The sequence below is a fragment of the Somniosus microcephalus genome, chromosome 8 (genome assembly GCF_052327205.1).
Source record: "Somniosus microcephalus isolate GS21.2 chromosome 8, FLI_Smic_1.0, whole genome shotgun sequence".
In the NCBI taxonomy this organism is placed as follows: domain Eukaryota; kingdom Metazoa; phylum Chordata; class Chondrichthyes; order Squaliformes; family Somniosidae; genus Somniosus; species Somniosus microcephalus.
This window is the reverse complement of record NC_140994.1, coordinates 236,616,493-236,637,472: the sequence shown is the minus strand read 5'-3', so window position 1 is coordinate 236,637,472 and position 20,980 is coordinate 236,616,493. Positions and strand designations below refer to the sequence as shown.

Here is a 20,980-nt window from a genome sequence, read left to right as displayed (position 1 = left end):
CTCTAGAATGAAAGGAATTCCTGAACAAAGAGAAGATATGCCAATGTTCTCCCAGATCAAGAGGTTGATACTACAAATTATTTCTTCACACAGACACACAAGTGACAACAAACCAAACCAAAAATAAAGTATAGCCACTGTTATAATATTTTTTTTACCTATAATTATTGTAGATTTTGATTCCTATTCATAGCACATAGAATAACTTACTTCTTTCTTACAGGTTCCTTTCTTACATCCAAGTGCTACATCTCCTACTTCAGCTACCTTGAGCTCCTCCGCAGAATTCAATACAGAAAACAGATAATTAGAACAACTTCAGAAAGGGAAACATTCTCAACTTTCTTGTTAGTTATCACAAAAATGTTTTTTGCCATTTCAATGAAACTCATACTTTTGACTTCAAAATTTCTATAGAGCACCACATGAAGCAAGGCCATCAACATAACACATGGGATTTGCTGCACAAATTAATGTTGTCCATGGAAGAAGGATAATATTTGAGTATTAATGCCTACCTGTATATTAAACTCATTACATGGGTCGTACATTCCATTCAAAAGTCTAATTTAATCTTTGCTATGGAGATTCTCATGTTAAAATGTCCACTGGTAGAATGGCCTACTCCTGCTCCTGTTTCTTATGTTCTTCTGTACTCTTTAGGAACATAGGAACAAGAGTAGGCCATTTAGCCCCTCGATGCTCCACCCTTCAATGAGATCATGGCAGATCAGTGACCTGACTCCATATACCCGTCTTTGCCCCATATCCCTTAATATCTTTGGTTATCAGAAACCTATCAATCTCAGATTGAAAATTAACAATTGATCTAGCATCAGTTGCCGTTTGCAGAAGAGGGTTCCAAACATCTGCCACATTTTGCGTGTAGAAGTGTTTCCTAACTTCACTCCTGAAAGACCTGGTTCTACTTTTTAGACTCTGCCCCCTGGTCCTAGACTCCCCAACCAGCAGAAATAGTTTCTCTCTATCTACCCTATCAGTTGCCCTTAATATCTTGAAAACTTTGACAAATTATCCCTTAACCTCCTAAATTCCAGGGAATACAACCCTAGTTTGTGTAAACTATCCTCATAATTTAACCCTTGGAGTCCAGGTATCATTCTGGTAAATCTACGCTGCACTCCCTCCAAGACCAATGTATCCTTCCTATATATGGTGTGGTGCCCAGGACTGCTCACAGTACTCCAGGTGTGGTCTAACCAAGGCTTTGTATAGCTGTAGCATGACTTCTAACCCCTTGTATTCTAGTCCTCCAGATATAAAGGCCAGCATTCCATTAGCCTTTATGATTATTTTCTGTACCTGTCCATGACATTTTAATGATCTATGTACATGGACCCCCAAGTCTCTTTGGACCTCCACGGTTTCTAGATTTTCACCATTTAGAAAGTACTCTGTTCTATCCTTTTTAGGTCCAAAGTGGATGACCTCATATTTGCTTACATTGAAATTCATTTGCCTCAGTTTTGCCTATTCACTTAATCTATTAGTATCTCAATTCTATTGTAATTCTATGCTTCCATCGCCGCCTATATTTGTGCCATTGGCATGTGGCTTTCTATCCCATCATCTAAGTCATTAATAAATACTGTGAATAGTTGAGGCCCCAAACAGATCCTTGCGGGACACAACTGATCACATCCTGGCAATTAGAGTACCTGTCCATTATCCTTTACCAGTTACATTTCTCTGGGACATTAGTAGGTGCCACTCTACTAGGGTCTCCATATTTAATCTGATTATTGACCTTAACTTTACCTGTAACAAAATGATTAAAAATGCTTCAACATGCAGTTGTAGCATTCCCACCATTGATGGTGCTATGGACGGTATGTGTTACACCCAGGTCCAGCCACCATTTTATTTTGTCTTCCACTTATTCAGCCTCTACAAACCACACAAGTCAACTGTTAAAACTGACAGCTGGCAAGGAACATAAACTGGAAGCATCCAGACATTGCTGCTGCTATTATGTATATATATATATTTAAAATTCTGTTCTCAAAAAAGGTGTTTGCCCGTGACTCCACTTCCAGCTCTGTCTCAGAGCCCACTGTTTCCCACTGCTCAGCCTCCGGCTGCCCTGATTCTGCCTTTAAAAACATGATCTGGTTGCGACTCTGCCTTGTAAATTTTTTTAAATAATGCTATTCCAGTCCCAGCTCAGCCGCGTGCCCCACTGCTTCTCACCGTATCGCGCCTGACCTGACTTTAAATTTATTTTTAAAAATTTCGCTGCATTGGCTTTGACTCTGGCCTGACTCCACCACACTGTTTACCATTAGACTGACCTCAATCCACCCTGACCCTGCCACAAAAGCCTTTGGTCTATTAAAAAAAAACTAATGGCGCTGCCTTAGCCTCCAGCCCCCTACCCGCTTGGCAGCCACAAAAAGTGCTGCTCAACTTCTGGTCCCCAACTCCAAAAATTTAGAAAGACATAATGCCTTTCCTTGGCCTCTTGTGACCTCAAGACATCCCAAAGCACTCTACAGCCAAAACAGGAATGAAGTAAAGGACTAGATCATCTGTTTATTAGCTTGGTAGACAGGATGAAACTTTACTAAAAGATCAATTTCCCATTTCAATGTTCTTTGCTCCATTGTTTCAGCTGCCTAGGCCATAAGCTCTGGCAATCCTTCCGTAAACCTCCCTGTCTCTCTAGCATAGAGTCATAGGGTTATACAGCTCAGAAAGAGGCCCTTCGGCCCATCGTGTCTGCGCTGGCCATCAAGCCCTGTCTATTCTAATCCCATTTTCCAGCACTTGGTCCATAGCCTTGTATGCTATGGCATTTCAAGTGCTCTTCTAAATGCTTCTTGAATGTTGTGAGGGTTCCTGCCTCTACCACCCTTTCAGGCAGTGAGTTCCAGATTCCAACCACCCTCTGGGTGAAAAAGTTTTTCCTCAAATCCCCTCTAAACCTCCTGCCCCTTACCTTGAAACTATGCCCCCTGGTTATTGACCCCTCTACTAAGAGGAAAAGTTCCTTTCTATCTACCCTATCTATGCCCCTCATAATTTTGTACACCTCAATCAGGTCCCCCCTCAGCCTTCTCTGCTCTAAGGAAAACAACCCCAGCCTGTCCAGTCTCTCTTCATAGCTGAAACGCTCCAGCCCAGGTAACATCCTGGTAAATCTCCTCTGCACCCTCTCCAATGCAATCACATCCCTCCTATAGTGTGGTGACCAGAACTGCACACAGTATTCCAGCTGTGGCCTAACTAGCATTTTGTACAGCTCCATCATAACCTCCCTGCTCTTATATTCTATGCCTCGGCTAATGAAGGCAAGTATCCCATATGCCTTTTTAACCACCTAATCTACCTCTCCTGCTGCCTTCAGGGATCTATGTACATGCACACCAAGGTCCTTCTGATCCTCTGTCCTTCCTAGGGTCCTACCATTCATTGTGTATTCCCTTGCCTTGTTAGTCCTCCCAAAATGCATCACCTCACACTTTTCAGGGTTAAATTCCATTTGCCACTGTTTTGCCCATCTAACCATCCCGTCTATATCGCCCTGTAGCCTAAGGCTTCCCTCCTCGCTATTTACCGCTCCACCAATTTTCATGTCATCTGCAGACTTACTGATCATACCTCCTACATTCATATCTAAATCATGAATGTACACTACAAATAGCAAAGGACCCAGCACTGATCCCTGTGGTAGACCACTGGACACAGGCTGCCAGTCACAAAAACAACCTTCGACCATCACCCTCTGCCTCCAGCCACTGAGCCAATTTTGGATCCAATGTGCCAAATTGCCCTGGATCCCATGGGCTCTTACCTTCTTGACCAGTCTCCTCCTTTAAGACGCTCCTTAAAACCTACCTCTTTGACCAAGCTTTTGGTCACCTGTCCTAATATCTCCTTTTGTGGTTTGGTGTCAAATTTTGTTTGATAACATTCCTGTGAAGCACCCTGGAATGTTTTACTATGTTAAAGGCACTATATAAATGCAAGTTGTTGTTGTTGTAATAGTTGGTTGATGCAGAAATGTTGGCCAAGATACCGGAAAGAACTCCCCTGCTCTTCTTTGAATAGTGCCATGGGATCTTTTACATCCACCTGAGACGCCCTCATCCCAAGAATTAATATTTTAAAAACAATGCTGTAGCACAACGGAGTGGTTTACTAGGCCACTTCAGAGAACAGTTAAGAGTCAACCACGTTGGTGTGGGGCTGGAGTCACATATAGAGCAGACGAGCTAACAACGGCAAAGTTCCTTCCCTAAAGGGCATATCAGTGAACCAGCTGTGTTTTTACAACAAGATGACACTTTAATTTACTTATACCAGCTTTTTAATTCGAGATTTTAAAAAGACTGATTCAAATTCTTATATGCCATGGTGAGATTCAAACTCACGCTCTCTGGATTACTAGTCCCGTAACATAAAGAAAGAAAGACTTGCATTTATATCGTGCCTTTTATGACGTCAGGATGTCCCAAAGCGCTTTACAGTGTAGTCACTCTTATAATGTAGGAAACGCAGCAGCCAATTTGTGCACAGCAAACTCCCACAAACAGCGATGTGATAATGACCAGATAATCTGTTTTAGTAACGTGGTTGAGGGATAAATATTGGCCAGGCCACTGGAGAGAACTCCCCTGCTCTTCTTTGAAATAGTGCCATGGCTTTTACATCCACCGGGGCTTCTATTAACGTCTCATCCGAAGGACTCCAACTCCAACAGTGCAGCACACCCTCAGTACTGCACTGGAGTATTGGCCTAGATTTTGTGCTCAAGTCTCTGGAATGGGACTAGATCCCACAACCTTCTGACTCAGAGGCGAGAGTGCTACCACTGAGCCACAACATAACCACTACACTACTGTACCCCTTTGCTGAGACTGCAGCATCATTTATCAGCTATCAAAGCACAGTAAAAGCCTTGTTGTTGTACTCAGGAAGTTTGCTTTGAGTATTTGAGTAAATTTCTAATTGTTCACTTCAGTATGTGTTGCAAATGCCATCTACTTTCTGTTTGAAGTTGCATAATGTGATTTTTTTCCCAATATTTTTCAAACATAACTGCATCGATTATTATCTTTTCATACACAAAGTAGCAAGTTCATTATCTAATGGGAATAATAATCTGTTTCACTTGCATTTATTTGGGATTTTACTGTACAAGATATTGTTTTAGCATTGAGCTTTACCTTATAACAAAGCAAATCAGGCTTTGCAAAATCCTAATGTATGTCTTGGCATTTGCCATTACATAATTCATCTGTGAAATATCTTAACAACAACATCTCGTGAAGTGGTGCGCCGATAACAACCTGGCCCTTAACATCAAGAAAACCAAAGAAATCATTGTGGACTTCAGGAAGTCTAAAGGCGGAAGTCACACCCCCATCCACATCCATGGGGCTGTGGTGGAAAGGGTGGACAGCTTTAAGTTCCTCGGAGTCCACATCACGGAAGACCTCTCCTGGTCCCTCAATACCTCCTCTCTGGTGAAGAAGGCCCAGCAGCGCCTATATTTCCTAAGGAGGCTGAAGGGATGTAACCTGTCACCCCGATCCTCTCTAACTTTTACCGCTGCACAATAGAGAGCATCCTGACGAACTGTATCACAGTATGGTATGGCAGCTGTAGCTACTATGACCGACCGGAAAGCCCTGCAGCGGGTAGTCAAAACTGCCCAACGCATTACCGGCACCCAGCTACCGACCATAGAGCACATATACCAGAAACGCTGTTTACGGAGGTCACGGACCATCATCAAAGACCCTACCCACCCCAGCCACAGTCTGTTCGCCCTCCTGCCATCTGGGAGACGCTACAGATGCATTCGCACCCGAACGACCAGATTTAGGAACAGCTTCTTTCCGAGGGCTGTCGTCCTACTGAACTTCACAAATAAACTCTAAAGCCTGCACATCTGCCAATGCACTTTATTATGGTTATGTTTATGTTAATGTATTACAAGCCAAATGAATGTTGAATGTTTAAACGTCTTAATCTAAATGTACACCCTCGGGAGCCACAAGCTTACATTTCGTTGTACTGCACTTGTGCACTAACAATGACAATAAAGTTGATTATGATTATGATTGTGATTACAATCTTGAATTTTGTTGAACTGTTACCATATCTTGTTTATCTATGTAGAGTTGACAACATTATGCAGTTTATCTTTATCAATCCCTATTCTTCTTAGATTAACACATGTGCAACTATAACTGTCGATAGTACCCAGACATTTCTTGTCTCTACTATTATATGGTTTAGATAAAGGGCCGTCCTTACTTTTTCTTCGAGATGTTTCATGGCTGCAACCCTCCTGTCAAGGACTCGCTGCTTCCTTCTAGCCTCCATGTGGAATGCTGCCATGTTCAGATACCTAATGGCTCAAGTAGATCTGGTCATAAGCAAAGATGATCTGAAACTTTAACTTCAAACTGTTAGTCATTAACTGGTTTTTACTATAGTAACTGCAACCAAAGCTCTGTGTTACCTTTGTTTATTTTCTGATTTATAGTATCTCTTAGCAACTTCTCAGTTTAAACGGCTCTCGGGTGTTTGTTTATTAATTCACAGGCAGTAGAGGATTATCGCTGAATGTCTATATCACATCAGAGAATCATACAGTGCAGAAGGAGGCCATTTGGCCCATAGGGTCAGTGCCGGCTCTTTGAAAGAACTATCCAATTAGTACCACCCCCCTGCTCTTTCCCTGTAGCCCTGCAAATTCTTCCCCTTCAAGATTTATGTACGTAACCCCCCATCCCATCTCTGTTCCTGCACCCCATTTAAAATTGTACCATTGATGCTTCATTGTTTACAGCTACAGATGTTCCAGGGCCCATAACCATTTAATCTTATGTTTTACTACAGTCATGGTGAGGAAAACCGCAGTTTACAATGACTTATGAAGTAACAATAGGAAGACAATGTTAATATGACACAACCAGTTACATGTTCCTAAATGCCTTCGCCCTATTCCATTGCTATTCAGTGAGATATGCATCTTAAACTCTCATGTTCCCATTAGTTTGTTTTTATTGATAAGGTAAAGCACCAAACATCACCAAGGTTGAAAAGAATATGAAAAAGGATGGGATAAATCTTGAGAGCAAACCACAGAGTGAGTTGGTAATGAAGTTGTAATGATCAATAACATGTCATTCTATAGTGGACACTAGGTGGAGCCGTAGAGCTGTGTAGAGCTGTATGTAGCTGTATGTATATAAGACTACACTACCCAGCTGTATGTATATTAAGACTACATTACCCATGAGGCACTAGGCTACCCACAAGGCAGCAGTCAAGATGGATGCCTCTACAGATACTGTACCTAGTCCACATGTGCTCAATAAAAGTGTCTAGCAAAAGCTAGCTGTGTTCATAATAAGAATGTCTATTTATTAATGAACATAAGATGGTACCAGGATGGTGAAGATCTGCTGAAAATTGTGAAAAGCGACATGGAGAATTTGAAGCCACCAGAGCATTTGAAACTCACAGGAAATATCGACTACAATTGGCAGACTCTTAAACAACAATTCGAACTCTACATTGCAGCCATCGGATTCGGTACGAAGCCAGATGCAAGGAAGATAGCGTTGCTGCTTACGGTTGCAGGCCCACAGGCGATAGAGGTATTTAATACATTCGTATTTAATCCAGAGGAGAACAGAGAAAAATTAGAAGAGGTGCTAAAAAAATTTGATGCACATTGCTCTCCCAAAAAGAATGAGACCTATGAAAGATACATGTTCTGTTCAAGGACACAGCAGCAAAATGAGACTTTTGATAGCTTTATAACTGATCTGAAACTGAAAGCACAGACATGTAATTTTTCTGAGCTGAAATCATCCATGATTCGTGACCAGATTGTGTTTGGTATTCATGATAAAAAAGTCAGGGAACGTCTGTTGAGAGAAACCGAACTAAATTTGGAAAATGCAGTGAAAATATGCCAAGCCAGCGAGCTAGCTCGAAAGCACGCGAAGACTTTCAGTGAAATCAATAATGATGCAATTGTAATGAGTGATAATGCTGCTGTCGGTGCTGTGTCCTACAAGGGGAAGAAACGTGGGCAGAACAGAAATGAAAAGCAATCGGAGGATGACATTTTTAATTGTAAACGCTGTGGTTACAAACACCAGTTAAGACAATGCCCAGCATTAAAAAAAATGTGCACAAAGTGTAATGGAAAGAATCACTTTGCCAAACAATGTACAAACTAAGAAAGGGCAACGAGTTAATGTAATTGAGGACACTGATTTAAGTGAGACATTTTTTGTAGGAATGGTGTCATGTGACAATATCAAAAAGGATACAGAAAATGTGCAGCCCTCAGAAATGGACAATGCTGAACATAAAGTTAATGCAGTAAAAGAGGACAAATGGATGATCCCACTGCAGGTAAATGGAGCATTAGTTACCTCGAAACTAGACACTGGGGCAAAAGCAAACTTAATCAGTATGAGTGACATTAACAATATGAAAGAAAAGCCCAAAATACAGAAAAAGTCAGTACTACTGAAAGACTATAATGGACAGAAAATAGAAAGCTTAGGTGTATGCAGACTTAAAGTGACAGTCAAAGACAAAGTGCATCATCTCATGTTTTCTGTTGTGGCTGAAAGACTTGATTCACTACCGGGTGACAAAGCTTGTGAGGACTTAGAACTGATCAAGAGAGTCTACCGTATAAACTGTGCCATAAGCAGACCAGATGACTCAGTGGATTCTGTAGTGAATCATTTCCAGGATGTGTTCAAAGGATTTGAAGTTCTACCATTCACATACAAGATCCAGCTAAAGGAGGATGCTCAGCCAGTGGTACATGCTCCACGAAGAGTTCCAGCACCCCTGTGTGACCGGCTCAAGAATGAACTGGACAGAATGACTACACTAGGAGTCATCAGGAAAGTTGAAGAGCCAACAGACTGGGTTAACTCCATGGTATGTGTAAAGAAAAAGAACAATGATCTAAGAATATGCATGGATCCAAAGGACTTAAATGCAAACATAAAACGTGAACACTACCAGATTCCCAAGTGAGAAGAAATCACCAGTGAAATGTCAGGTGCCAGATACTTTACAAAGCTCGATGCCTCACAAGGATTTTGGCAACTAAAACTGGATGAAGAGAGCACCAAATACTGTACCTTCAACACACCATTTGGCAGGTATTGTTTCCTCAGAATGCCTTTCGGGATAATATCTGCATCTGAAATCTTTCATAGAGCGATGGAATACATAATTGAAGGTCTGGAAGGAGTTCGGGTCTATGTTGATGACATCATCATCTGGGGCTCCACACTGAAAGAACACAATGAGAGACTGACTAAAGTGCTACAGGGCATACGCCGGAATGGACTGAAGCTCTACAAAGCCAAGTGTCAGTTTGGCGTCCAGGAAGTCACTTTCCTAGGAGATAATCTATCTGGTAAAGGAATAGAGCCAGATATGGAAAAAGTAAACGCCATACTCAAAATGCCCCGACCCACTGACAAAAAAGGAGTGCTACGCATCATGGGGATGATAAACTTCATTGGAAAGTTCATTCCTAACTTGTCAGCCAAGACAGCCTGTCTGCGAGACCTGCTACATAAAACAAATGAGTTCACATGGACAGAAAGACATGAACAAGAGTGGATAAACCTCAAAACAGTGCTGACAACCACACCTGTACTCACCTTCTTTGACCCAACAAAAAGAATCAAAGTGTCAACGGATGCATCAAAAGATGGCCTAGGTGCAGTCTTGCTACAAGCAGAGGGTGAAGATTGGAAGCCTGTTGCCTATGCCTCCAGGTCTATGACTGATACTGAGTGTCGATATGCCCAGATTGAAAAGGAATGTCTAGGCTTGGTAGTTGGTCTAGAAAAGTTTCATGGCTACATATATGGACTTCCCACCTTCACAGTTGAGACAGACCACAGCCCTTTGGTTGCCATCATAAAAAAAAATCTGAATGAGATGTCTCCAAGGATTCAACGACTCATGATGAAGCCGCAAAGATATGACTTTGAACTGATCTACACACCAGGCAAATACATAGTGTTAGCAGATGCACTATCCCGAGCACCCACAATGAGTCATGTGAGCTATACTGAAGAAGACGTGGATGTTCATGTGAGTATGGTCACTGCTGCGCTGCCTGTGTCAGACACAAAATCAAAGCAAATAGCAGAAGAAACAGTAAAAGATACAGTATTACAAACAGTAATAGAGAACATTCATCATGGTTGGCCAAAAGGCTCCTGTCCAAAATATTTTCACATAAGGCCAGAATTGAGTGTCGCAAGTGGACTATTACTAAAACAGAACAGAATAGTCATTCCACAGGCTCTACGTCAAGACATGCTCAAAAGGATTCATGAGGGACACCTCGGAATTGAAAAATGCAAAAGGAGAGCAAGAGACACTGTTTATTGGCCTGGCATAAATATGGACATTGAGAACATGATAGGCAAATGTGAGACATGTCAGAAACACCAAAACAAACAAGCAAAGGAACCAATGATAGTAGCTGACATACCAACAGCACCATGGCAAAAGGTTGGTATGGACCTTTTTCATTTAAATGGTAAAGACTATCTAATAGTGATTGACTACTATTCTAACTATCCTGAGATGGTGCTGCTCTCAAGCACCACAGCAAGCAGTGTCATAATGCATGTGAAATCCATCTTCACCAGACATGGAATTCCCAGGATTGCCGTTAGCGACAATGGTCCGTGCTTCAACTGTAAGGAGTGGCAACAGTTTGCAGCACATTATGACTTTCAGCACATCACATCCAGTCCTTTGTATGCTCAGTCAAATGGTAAGGCAGAGAAAGGTGTTCAAGTTCTCAAGCAGCTACTGAAGAAAGTGACAGAAAGCAAGTCTGATCCTTATCTCGCCCTGCTGAGCTACCGAGCCTTACCTTTAGACTGTGGTTCTTCACCTGCTGAACTACTAATGGGTCGCAAGTTGCGCACCACGCTACCCTGCTGTGCAAAAGAACAGCAAAGTGAGGAACTGAGACAGAGACTTCAACTGTTAAAGCTGAAACAGAAATCATACTATGACAAGTCATCCAAAACTCTAAAACCATTGAAAAGGGATGATGTTGTCAGGATTGAGGATCCAGATGCATGGAACAGGAAAGCTACAGTTCTTGAGGAAGTAGGACCAAGGTCTTACACTGTTAGAACTGAGGAAGGACAGATTCTCAGGAGGAACCGCCGTTCCCTCCTAAAAACACAAGAGACTATTCAAGACCAGATTGATGACAATGCCGCAACTGCATCTTGTCATTCACCGCCAGAACAATCTCATGAAGGCACATCAGACTTACCCGTGTTGAGAAGATCCACACATGAAGTAAAAAAGCCTGATAGACTTAATCTTTGAGTACAATGTAAAGCTTTGAAAATGTGTTGACTGTTTTGAAAATGTTTATGTTTATAGAGCACTAACAAAAGTGTTACTGATATTATCTTTATTGTTTTCTTGAAAGTTGATTGATATTGATTTTGTTAAACCTCAAAGAAAGGGGGATGTAATGATCAATAACATGTCATTCTATAGTGGACATTAGGTGTAGCCGTAGAGCTGTGTAGAGCTGTATGTAGCTGTATGTATATAAGACTACACTACCCAGCTGTATGTATATTAAGACTACATTACCCATGAGGCACTAGGCTACCCACAAGGCAGCAGTCAAGATGGATGCCTCTACAGATACTGTACCTAGTCCACATGTGCTCAATAAAAGTGTCTAGCAAAAGCTAGCTGTGTTCATAATAAGAATGTCTATTTATTAATGAACATAAGAGAAGTGAGGTGGGACCAGAGTGAGCAATACTTTTAAAATGGGAATTTGGCAAGAATGGGAATTAAGAGCAAAGGGAGAAGCAGTAGCAGAGTAGTATAACTGCATTTACCACTAAATAAAGTGCATACATTTAAAACTTAATTAACATTTATAGTAACAATGACAGCACACAGAGAGACAGTTCCTGCAGGATGTGGGAATTTCGAGTAGCAGATGTTGACTTGGCCAAACACATCTGCAGGATTGTCTCCAACTGAAATTATTTGCACGCAGGGTCTCTGAATTTAAGACCAAGTAGGAGACAATCCAACACATTAGGGAGGAACTGAGATATTTGGAGCAAGAGTTTCAGAGGGTAGTCACCCCCATTGAGAGATAGCGAGCTGGTAGTGGTAGAGGAAGGAGGGATGACTATCCACAGACTAGGGAAAGACCCAAACCCGCAACCTCTTCCACCTAGAAGGATAAGGGCAGCAGACGCATGGGAACACCACCACCTCCAAGTTCCCCTCCAAGTCACACACCATTCTGGCTTGGAAATATATCACCGGGTCAAAATCCTGGAACTCCCTAACTAACAGCGCTGTGGGAGTACCTTCAACGCATGGACTGCAGTGGTTCAAGAAGGCGACTCACCACCACCTGGTCAAGGGCAACGAGGGATGGGCAATAAATGCTGGCCTTTCCAGCGATGCCCACATCCCATGAACGAATAAAATAAAAAGTGATGAGCTTAAGCCAGTGCAAATTATCCTCTCCAACAAATTTGAAGCACTGACTTCCTGTGGGGAGGATGAGGAGTCTGGATAGGTCATCAAATTGATTATAATGACACCAACAAAATTTGAGCTAGATTGTTGGGGTGAGGTGGAATTAGCAATTCAGTTAGGAATACCGTAATAATAGGAGATGTGATAGTTAACTGGGTGGGCACTATTTTTGCAGTCCAGATCGAGAGTCCCAGATGTTTTGTTGTCTCCCAGGTTCTGGGGAATGGGGCATTTCAGAAAAAACTGGAAAAGATTATGGAAGGGGAGGGGGAGCAGCCAGTCTTTGTGGTAAATATGTGAGACAACAATATAACAAAGGAAAGGCCTCAAACCCTGTATGGGTAGAGCTGAGAAATACCATGGGGCAGAAAACGTTAGTGGGAGTTGTATACAGACCCCCAAACAGTAATGCTGAGGTTGGGGATGGCCTTAAATGGGAAATTAGAGACGTGTGCAATAAGGGCACGGCAATTATCATGGGTGACTTTAATCTACATATAGATTGGGCTAACCAAATTAGTAACAATACTTTGGAGGAGGAATCCCTAGAGTGTATACGGGATGGTTTCCTGGACCAATATGTCGAGGAACCAACTAGAGATCAGGCCATCTTAGACTGGGTATTATGTAATGAGAAAGGATTAATTAGCAATCTTGTTGTGCGAGGCCCCTTGGGGAGGAGCGATCATAATATGATAGAATTCTTCATTAAGATGGAGAGTGAAGTAGTTGACTCAGAGGCTAGGGTCCTGAATTTCAATGAAGGAAACTACGATGGTATGAGGTGCGAGTTGGCTAGGATGGATTGGGGAATGTTACTTAAAGGTTTGACGGTGGATAGACAATGGTAAACATGTAAAGATCGTATGGATGAACTACAGAATTTGTTCATCCCTGTCTGGCATAAAAATAAAACAAAAAAGGTGGCGCAACTGTGGTTAATAAGGGAAATTAGGGATAGCATAACGTCCAAGGAGAGAACATATAAATTGGCCAGAAAAAGCAGCAAACCTGAGGATTGGGAGCAGTTTAGGATTCAGCAAAGGAGGACAAAAGGATTAATTAAGAGGGGGGAGATAGAGTATGAGAGTAAACTTTGCAGGGAACATAAAAACTGACTGTTAAAGCTTCTATAGATATGTGAAGAGAAGAAGATTGGTGAAGTCAAGCGTAGGTTCTTTGCAGTCAGAATCAGGGGAATTTATAATGGGGAACAAAGAAATGACTGACCAATTAAATACATACTTTGGTTCTGTCTTCACAAAGGAGGACACAAATAACCTCCCAGAGATGTCGGGGAACATAGGGTCTAAAGAGAGGGAGGAACTGAATGAAATCAGTATTTGTAGGGAAATGGTGTTAGGGAAATTGACGGGATTGAAGGCCGATAAATCCCCAGGGCCTGATAATCTACATCCTAGGGTACTTAAGGAAGTGGCCCTAGAAATAGTAGATGCATTGCTGGTCATCTTCCAAAATTCTATAGACTCTGGCACAGTTCCCATGGATTGGAGGGTAGATAATGTAACCCCACTATTTAAAAAAGGTGGTAGAGAGAAAACGGGGAATTATAGACCGGTAAGCCTGACATCGGTAGTGCGGGAAATGCTAGCATCCATTATAAAAGATGTAATAGCAGAGCACTTGGAAAACAGTGACAGGATCGGACAAAGTGAACATGGGTTTACAAAAGGTAAATCATGCTTGACTAATCTACTGGAATTTTTTGAGGATGTAACTGATAGAATAGATAAGGGAGAACCAGTGGATGTGGTGCATTTGGACTTTCAGAAGGCTTTCGATAAGATCCCGCATAAGAGATTAGCGTGTAAAGCTAAAGCACATGGGATTGGGGGTAAGGTACGGACTTGGATAGAGAACTGGTTGACAGACAGGAAGCAAAGAGTTGGAATAAACGGGTCTTTTTCCGAGTGGCAGGCAGTGACTAGTGGGGTACCGCAGGGATCGGCGCTAGGACCCCAGCTATTCACAATATATATTAATGATCTAGACGAGGGAGCTATATGTAATATCTCCAAGTTTGCAGGCGAAACAAAGCTGGGTGGGCGTGTGTGCTATGAGGAGGATGCAGAGAAACTCCAGTATGATTTGGACAGGTTGGGTGATTAGGCAGGTTCATGGCAGATGCAGTATAATGTGGATAAATGCGAGGTTATCCACTTTGGTGGCAAAAACAGGAAGGCAGATTGTTATCTGAATGGCAATAGATTGGGAAAAAGGGGAAGTGCAACGAAACCTGGGTGTCCTTGTGCACCAGTCGCTGAAGGTAAGCATGCAGGTGCAGCAGGCGGTTAAGAAGGCAAATGGTATGTTGGCCTTCATAGCGAGAGGATTCGAGTACAGGAGCAAGGATGTCTTGCTGCCATTGTACAGGGCCTTGGTGAGACCACACCTTGAGTATTGTGTGCAGTTTTGGTCGCCTTATCTGAGGAAGGATGTTCTTGCCATGGAGGGAGTGCAGTGAAGATTCACCAGACTGATACCTGGGATGGCAGGAATGACGTATGAAGAGAGATTGGGTCGATTAGGCTTATATTCGCTAGAGTTTAGAAGAATGAAAGGGGATCTCATTGAAACTTATAAAATTCTAACAAGACTAGACAGACTAGATGCAGGAAGGATGTTCCCGATGGCGGGGGATCCAGAACCAGGGGTCACAGTCTAAGGATAAGGGGTAATCCATTTAGGACAGAGATGAGGAGAAATTTCTTCACCCAAAGAGTGGTGAACCTGTGGAATTCTCTACCACAGAAGGCAATTGAGGCCAATTCATTAAATATATTCAAGAAGGAGTTAAATATATTTCTTAAGGCTAAAGGGATCAAGGGATATGGGGAGAAAGCAGGGACAGGGTACTGAATTTCGATGATCAGCCATGATCACATTAAATGGCGGAGCAGGCTCGAGGGGCCGAAATGCTCCTATCTTCTATGTTTCTATGGGGGTGAAATTCGGTATCGCCCCATTTGGGGCGCAATTATCGGCCGGGCGCAAAGATTCTGGCGCTAAATATTGCCTCTGACAGCAAACTTGGCTTTTATTGCCCCTGGAGGTGATTGGAGCGCTAAATCAGGTGCTACACAACTCTCTTAAGGTGCTAAGGCTGAGGAACGAGGCGCTACCTCAGAGGGCGGGTGCAGCGCAGGTGCTGTCAGTTAGCAATTGAACACAGACACACTGGCGCCGGTCAGTTCTTAAAGGAATGGGTCGATCTTGCTTTGCAGCCACACCCTGCTCAGTGTAGCCTTGACTCTCGGCCTGGGCAGACCTGTGGCTAAATCTAGCAGCCAGACACTATGGAAGGGGCCAGGGAACGAGCACAACGCTTCTGCGAGCAGGCTTTGGAGGCTCTGGATCACGGGGTGGAGCGCAGAGGATGCATTCTCGACCCAGAGAGTGGCAGGAGGCCTTTGCCAAGCGAGTACAGGAAAGTGTGGAGGGAGGTGGCTCAGAGAGTGTCCTCAAGCAGCATGGTGCCTAGGACCCATGTGCAATGTAGGAAAAAGTTCAACGACCTCACTCGCGTCATCAGGGTGAGTGCCTTTTTTTCCCAAAACCTCTTCATCCCTCCAACTCAACCTCACTTTATGGCCAGAGGGTCTTGAAAGCCCCAATGCCCAACACTCATCCAACACCTATGGCCCTTTCATGAAACACACATGCACATTCCACACTTTGCATACAGTAAGGGCTATTCAACCATGGGAGGCATTTCAGGCAAGATCATGGCTGCATACAGTAATGGCTATTCAACCATGGGAAGCATTTCAGGCAAGATCATGGCTGCATATTTACTCAGACGCTGTCCTTTTTCTTGCAGGCGAAGCTGTCTCATAATAGGAGACGCCGACCCCGTTCTGGACAGCAATGGTAAGGTCATCACCTTCTTGTCCTCTCTCCTTCCACTTGTTCCTCACAACAGCAGCCTTTGACACTTTAAATCCAAATCACTAAATTGCTGCACTCATGACTCCCTTGCTGCCACCCTGTCCTCACGCTAAAGCCACTCTTGTACCTCCCTGCTTTCAGATGGTGATTCACCAGGTGAGGAGACGGGCCCTCAAGCTGCCAGTGAGAGTGAAGCTGAAAGCGAGGAGGAAGAGGAAGCCGGACCATCAGCGCCACCCTCTATCGAGGCAGCCCATGCCCATACTGGGGACATGCCTTCCCTGGAGGGGAGCAGGGGGGAATGGTCTGATGAGGGTGAAGCTCCAGGACCCAGCGGGCTGCAGCAACGCGAGGGGGTTAGGGAAGCTCAGCGGCCTTCTCCCCGGATGGAGCGTATGGCCTCGAGTCCTGCTGCACTGGACGCAGACGAGAAGCGGGTCCTCGCTGAAATGAGCGCCCAGGCGGAGCAAAGGCACACTGAGCTCATGGCTGCAGTGGCAAGGATGCCCGAATCCATTGAATCACTGGATAGGAGTGTGGAGCACTTCGCTGTAGCACAGGCGGCTGCCACGCAAATGCTAAGTGCTGCAATGCAGTCAGTGGCTGGTCTCATGCAGACGCAGATTGAGGCCACGCGAGCACTGACTACTGCCACCCTCGCTGGATCGGACAGATTTCCCCGGGGCTCTCACGGCACCGCAGCAGGCCAGCAATCTGTGCTTCAGCAGATTGCTCCGCATGCTGAAGTGCTGCCCCGTGGGAGTGCCAGTGTGTTGGTTGAGCAGGGAGTTGCTGTCCTCTCTCAAGATGACAGCATTCCTGCTGCCACCACTGGCACTTCTCCACTGCAGTTGCCACCACCTGTAGGACAGACTGCTGCCGCCCATGCAGAGCTGGAGCACTCAGCAGCCGGGCCCTCCAGGCCCAGAGCTGGTCCAGGCCGTCCCGCAAGGGGATCTGCAGTCTCAGTTTCTGACACTCAGCAGCCTTCCCCCAGCCTTGCTCCAGCCACTAGGGTCCCATTACGGAGGAGCTGCAGGGTGGGAAGAGGGCAATTTCGCAAGGGAAGCAGATAACCCTCGAAGGGCAAAAAGTAGGAAGTGTGGCAAAATGTCTTTCATTGTTTTATTGAAGGCCGAGGTTCGTGGTCAAATTTTTGTTACTGTTTTGGACATTGTCTCCAGGTTGTGAGAGCCAGTTATGTGAATGACTGCTTTCTTTTTGTTTCATTCTATTACTTTGTCATGCGGAAATGAGACACAGTTTGTGAAATAAAGAAGAGTCTGTATTCAAAATGTGCATGTTTGGTCTTTGCACTCATTGTTGCCTTGACCGGCTTAGGGGTTGCGGGATGGTTTCATTCAGGTTGTTTGAATGGCAGAAGCTATTCCCTCAGAGGGAGCCTAGAAGCGACTTGCTATGAGCCTTTGACGGATGGCCCTTCCACTTTGTGCCTCCCTTCCACCTTGGTGCTGCTGCTGATCATCCTCCTCATCTTCCTGCTCCTCCTCCTTCTCCAACTCCTCCGCTGGTGCTCCAATATCTGCTGGCATTGGCTGGGTCCTGAAGATTGCCAGGTTATGCAGCATGCAGCGCACAACAACGAAGTGGGAGACTCACTCAGGCGAGTACTGCAGGGCTCCTCCAGAATGATCCAGACAGCGGAACCATTGCTTGAGCTTGCCGATTGTGTGCTCAACGATGTTCCTGGTAGCTTGATGGTGCTCGTTGTATCATAGCTCAGCAGGGGTCATCAGCCAGGTGCACAGAGGATATCCCTTGTTCCTGAGAAGCCAACCTCCTGGGTGATGCGGTGCCTGGAAAAAGTCTGCCACAGAAGTCTGGCGCAGGATGAAGGCATCGTGGCTGCTGCCTGCAAAGTGGGCACTGACAGCGAGTATCAGCTGTCTGTGGTCACAGACCAACTGAACGTTTAAGGAATGGAAGCCCTTCCGGTTGCGGAACTCCTCGGCATTCTCTTGCGGTGCCTGCAAAGCCACATGCGTGCAGTCAATGGCGCCCTGCACCATGGGGAAGCTCGCTATCCTAGCAAAGCCTATTGCTCATTCTTGCTGCTTGTCCGGGGTCATGGGGAAAGAGATGTACTCACGTCTCCTTTTAAAGAGGGTATTTGTGTAGGGGTTCGCAAAATCCCTCAGCCCCGAAGATACTGAAGGTATTAATCTAAATCATGGACGAAGACCCGTGGAACTTAAATTGTCTCTGGGTTGGACAATGTTTTTAAACATACCCAGAACCGCAAAAAGCTTGTCGGTAGGGCAGCATGTGGACAACACCGGAATCGAGGAACTTTGTGGAAAAATTCACACACTTTAAGACAGTACATTTTATTTAAAAAATTGTTCCCTGGAGTTTGGTAAATTGCAAAGGGGTTTAAAAATGACCATCAGAAAAGCATGGCCGGGACAATGGGGCTTGGAAAAAGCAGCTCGTGGATGTCTGTGAAAAGTGGGAGGGTCAAGCAGTGGCAGCCAGACTCTGTCAATCAAAAACGGGAGTTTCCCTTCCCTGCTGACAATCGATGTTTATTTACTGACACTGCTGTCTTGTTGACATAAAGAATTATCCACTCAAGCTGCGGTTTCAATGACCGCAGGACAAAGGGCTTCTGTTAACCTAGTAATCCAACCCCATTCAAAGCCCCTTACACACAATGAGACACACCGAAACTACGGAAAGGACTTTGATAGGGAACAGTTTAGAATGAATGGGTTTTTGAATCACCCATTACTCCCTTTTGTTAGCCCAGAGAACTCCGGATGTGGGCGGGAACATTTCGGCCCCAGAACGAAGACACATTCAAACCACTCCAAACCTGTTTCAGTCAGCCAATCATGGCCTTTCTCTTGTGTATTCGAACTTTTCGGCACGAATTTGCACACAGACCCTTTCAGCGCCAAACAGCAGGAGCTCGCAGGATATAAAGATTGACCTGAGAAGCTATCTCTCTCTCTTATTTTTCCTTGGACAGCAGGTGATCTCTTCTCTCTTTGGACCATAGGTGAGCAGGTTTCTGACTCCTCAGCAAGGCAATCGAGTAAGGAGTTAGAGGGGTGGTAATTTAAGGGAAATTGCTAAGATTGTAAGACTTACATTGTAGCCATTTATCCCTCGCTTTTGCCGTCTGCCTTCCCCTGTTAAGCAATTTTGCTTTGATCATGTGGTGTAGTTTTCTTTAGTTAATAAAGTTTGGTTTTCTCACATCCAGACCATTTGTCCGTTTTTAATATATCATTAATTATAAGTTCCTCCAGTCAGAACTGGGAGGTGGCGTTTAACAATTCGAAACCGCTGTTTGGAAATTGGTTTACAGTGCACTGCAAAAGCTGTCTGACCAGGTAAATTACCGTAAACCAGGTAAAAGATTGGAATTGGTCACTGTGCAGGCAAAGGCTGCTGACCAGGTAAATTACCGTAAACCAGGTAAAAGATGCCCCCCTACATTTGTTACCTGATGGATGCAGCAATGCACCGCGAACTGGGAGATATTGGTGATGTCCCCAGTAGCTGATTGAAATGAGCCAGTGGCATAAAAGTTGAGAGCCACTGTTATCTTCACTGCCATCGACAGAGACGTCCTGCTCCTCAGTTGAGGCTGCAGATCTGGCTGAAGCAGGTGGCACAGCTCAGTGACCACCTCCTTGCTGAATCGCAGACTTTGCAAACACTGCTCCTCAGACATATTAATGTAGGAGAACTGTTGGCGAAAAACCCTGGGAGGGTAAGGTCTCCTGTACCGAGGCCTGTTAACCCTCCTCCATCTGGCCATGATTGCCACTCTCTCTCTGTGTCTCTGTGCCCTCCGAATGTGCTGGAGAAGGACGACATTCCCATTCATTGCTGCCCCCATGGTATCTGGCCAATCAAGTTATGAAGGTCAAAAAGCAAAGTACCTGCAAAGTTATGGTCAGAAGCCAAAACTACCTCAGACAGCGTTGACTCAATGCAGAAGTCTCTCTTTCTCTCTTTGTCTCTCTGCAAATCTCTCTCTCTCTCTCAGAACGAGTGGTGCAAAAATGACTACCACACAAAAGCCAGGAAGAGGGCCCCTTTAAATAGCGCTCCCCCAGCCCCACAGCGACTGGGAAACATTTCAGTCAACCTGTCGTTGGTAGCACCAGGCGGAAAGGAGGGTGGCGCCACTGAATTTCCGGTCCGGGGCGCCCCAAGGGCGTTGCACTCTCGAATGACGTCAAGATCTGCGTGCGCAGGAGATCAGGCGGCATTGTTTAACGCCGCCACAAAATGTCCGGTCAATTTCACGAGAGGTGCAGATATTGCTGCGCCCGGGTGCTAGTTGGTTTGCGCCCCACTTAGCGCCCTCTTAAGGCGCTAATGGGTGGCGCTACCAACTGAATTTTTCCCCATTTCTAAAATGGGTTTATGAGATTAAGAAGCAGGTTCAAGAGTGACAAGCTCCAGATTACTCCCCCAGCCATGTGCCAGAATAGAGAAAGATAGCAAG

The 20,980-nt window shown here is 44.5% G+C and overlaps 1 protein-coding gene across 1 annotated transcript in view; it reads right to left on the bottom strand.

Annotated features, from left to right (window-relative positions):
• Positions 1-20,980, bottom strand: part of LOC147114164 (uncharacterized) — a 99,243-nt gene that overhangs the window by 3,805 nt on the left and 74,458 nt on the right. Inside the window, exons 2-3 of the mRNA XM_085995809.1 lie at positions 6,286-6,379; positions 211-276 (exon numbers count right to left, since the gene is read on the bottom strand). Of these exons, the coding sequence (XP_085851935.1) occupies positions 211-276; positions 6,286-6,379 (160 nt within the window). The remainder of the gene's footprint in view (positions 1-210; positions 277-6,285; positions 6,380-20,980) is intronic.